The sequence below is a fragment of the Papaver somniferum genome, chromosome 6, assembly GCF_003573695.1.
Source record: "Papaver somniferum cultivar HN1 chromosome 6, ASM357369v1, whole genome shotgun sequence".
NCBI lineage: Eukaryota > Viridiplantae > Streptophyta > Magnoliopsida > Ranunculales > Papaveraceae > Papaver > Papaver somniferum.
Window position 1 is genome coordinate 70,021,798 of NC_039363.1, and position 3,254 is coordinate 70,025,051.

General features: G+C 37.6%; 1 protein-coding gene across 1 annotated transcript; it reads right to left on the reverse strand.

Annotated features, from left to right (window-relative positions):
* Positions 1 to 371: 371 nt before the first annotated feature.
* On the reverse strand, positions 372 to 2,957 carry LOC113287912 (purple acid phosphatase 18-like). The gene is made up of 5 exons (XM_026536788.1): positions 2,734 to 2,957; positions 1,483 to 2,151; positions 1,189 to 1,377; positions 1,007 to 1,095; positions 372 to 908 (listed from the first exon to the last, which is right to left on the reverse strand). Exons 1-5 carry the CDS (start codon positions 2,881 to 2,883, stop codon positions 701 to 703), a joined length of 1,305 nt encoding a protein of 434 aa, XP_026392573.1. The 5' UTR covers positions 2,884 to 2,957; the 3' UTR covers positions 372 to 700.
* Positions 2,958 to 3,254: the final 297 nt, after the last annotated feature.

Here is a 3,254-nt window from a genome sequence, read left to right on the forward strand (position 1 = left end):
GAATTGAGTATTGGTGTTTTCCGGAGCAAACACCCATTCAGATGCACCTGTGAGAAGTTATATAATATTTGCTTCTTCAGATTGTGATAAGAAGAGCAGAGTTCATAATTGCTAGCTGAACATCGTGCTAACATGGTTTCTTGTGGTATTATAATATGCTTATGAGTATTTGTTATTGCAGTATTCTTATCTGGTATTAGAACCTGTTTTTTTCTTTTCTTTTTGAGGACCAGAATCTGAATTGAAACAGTTTTTACATCCTCTTGTAAAATGTATGGCATTTTTCATCAGTTCCAAAACATGGCACCCTGAAACTTAGATTACCTAACTATAAAGGAAGAAGTGTGCAAGTGAAATATGGACCTATGGTAGCGCAAAACTGACCAGCTTTTATTATGATAGCTTTCAGTAAACCAAGGAATTACATCAACTTCAAGGATCTAGATAATAACTATATGGAATAAACACAGAATCACTATATGTTGTTCCACTATAAATTTATAATATATCTATATAAGTACAGACAGAATGATTCACACCTTCAGGGGGACATTAGAATCCTCCTTGATTCCTCTATTGTTTTTCTTTTCTTTTTTTTTTGACACGGCAAGGGCAAATAATATTAAGATCATCACTCATGAAACTGATGAATGAAGGAAAACAAAAACAGAGTTAGCTGTGACCAGTTATAGCATTCCAATTACAGATTAAGGTGCATTCGTCTATTGTTAGCAAGACAATTGGAACTGGCCAATGATGTAATCCACACCTGATCTGACCTTACTGGCTCATCATCGTCATTTCTATGCCATGTCCAAAATGCATGAGTCGAATTGACAATCTTGAGCTCTCCATGGCCAAAGCTTGCTTCGCGAAACACTGACCACTCCGGGCTTGGGTTTATATATCTGTTACATCATTTAGAGATTTTTAGAAAAGCAGCATCCTAGACATAAGTTGTCATTAGTGGTAACAACAACAACAACCAGCAAAAGCAGAGGTATACCTGTGAGCTAAGCCCTCCCTGTTTCCTCCATCACCAATAGTTATGTGGACAGATCCACAGGGATCTGATTTGCCGCCACTAACACGTTTCTGCAATTCAAAGAACCATTTTCCAGAAAAAGGTAAATGCCTTTAGCTTTTATTAAGTTCATGGGGTAAATTTTTTTCCCATAGTTATATTACCGTGCGTTCGTAAGCATGTACATGGCCAGCAAGCATGATATCCACTCCGGCGGCATACAGCAATGGCTCCATAGAAGCCATCATATTATCTCCTTCGTGTTGATGTGCTTTATTACTGTTATACCAGGGTACGTGGAACAAAGCTAGTAACCAAGGTGTCCTTTGCCTATCCACTTTTGAAAGGTCTTCCTGCAAACCACAGATAACAAATAAATTATCTTTAGGGGAACAATCTTTTTGCCCAAGTTTTCTAAACAAAAGAGTATTTTGAGAAAAGGGATTTTAAAACAGAACCTTCAACCAGCGGTATTGATCTGAGTACTCATCATGATCTGTATAAGAGCCAAGCATGAGCACATGGACTCCTGCAACTTCAAAAGAGTAATAAAGATTTGAATTCGACCCACTTTCTTCAAAAGGCATCTTCCACCTAGCATTATAAGATGCAAACCCATCTTTCACGAATGGTATTCTTTCCACTTCATGATTTCCTTCAGTAACCATCCACGGCCTTGTACTTGCAAGAGGCTCGACCAACTCACCAAATGTATCCCACTGATGCTGCATGTAATCAGCATAAGAGAGGTCTCCAGGGAGCAAATGCATATCATATTTGCATTGCCCTATGTGGTCAAGAGTTGAAGCAGTCCAACCCGTCTGACCCATATCACCAGCCACGGCGAAAGTAATTGGAAACTTAGATGGAGGGGTCTTGAGTTCGAACTCAGGACCTTGTCCACCACATCTGTAGAAATAACTTTGGCCAGGTTCCAGAGGTCCTATGACAGTGTGGTGAATCTTTCCAGATTTGTAGAACAAGTAAGAGTAAGAAGTGCTTTCTCCTTGAGATGATGATTTGTACACTCCAGGTGATGTTCCATATTCTACTAGTGAAGGAGAAGATTGATCTTCTGTCACCCATGAGATGCGCATGTGCTTATCTCCGGCCAAAGAAATGTGAACCTGCATAAACAATTTTATGTTGCCTCATAAATGGATCAAACTAAATGAAGTATTTCAAAATTCAAAGGAACAGTATTACAAACCCATCAACATGTGATTGATCAGTATCATATCCCACAACACGACTCTTCCTCACTTAACATCCAGTCTCATTCTTACCCCTAATTTCTCCTAAGGCCAATTCTTGCTTGGTTTCCTACCATGAATTCCATTTGACTCATCATATAGTAATTCAAATCATGTTATTATACAAACAAGAAACACCAAGATTAAAATCATTGTCATGCACTATTTGACCGACATGGCAGATGCAATAGGTTTCATCCATTTCATCAAAAACTACTCCTAGAAGCCTTAATTAGGTTGAACCCAAAAAAATTCATGGAAATTTGTAAATATTCCAGCTGATTTTTAGACAGGGACTCAAAAAAAGATTTAGTATTCCATACTGATATAAACAAGAAAGACAACAGCAACGCCATCTAAATCAATTGATTATTCGAAATTTGAATTGAGAACTTGGGATTTTCCATTTAGAAATAATCGAAGTAGAAACAGAGAAAGGTATATCGTAGTAAGTACCTGATGAGGATGAGAAGAATCCCTGATTCTCCATTTGAATTCAAGATTTTTACGAGGCTTTGGTCGAACATATTCATCAGCTCCTAGTACACTTATTAAAATTACAGAGACAATCAAAAACATCATCAACAAACTGTACTTTAGCTCCATATTTTTTTTTTCCTTTCTGCAATCAAATGACCGACCATCTGATAAGAATTCGTGTATTGGTGGATATTTTATAGGAAAATTCAAATTTACCCTTGTATGTATTCTAATGGGAAAATGACGAAATGTTCTGGTGCGTGAAATATGAATCCGACAAGAGTTTATGCGGATATACTCAATTGAATTTTGAAAGCTGGTAACTGTTCTGCAGAAACTGGGTCCGAGTCTCCCAGATGAAGATCGTAAAATGTGTGATAGAGATGTACCTTAGGAGCCGTTGGATTTGGTGACTGTTACTGTAATTTTTGACGAGTTAAGTATGAACATGGTGAAAATGGTGAAAAAGTTGTCAGTTTCAAAGATCAATCGTCGCC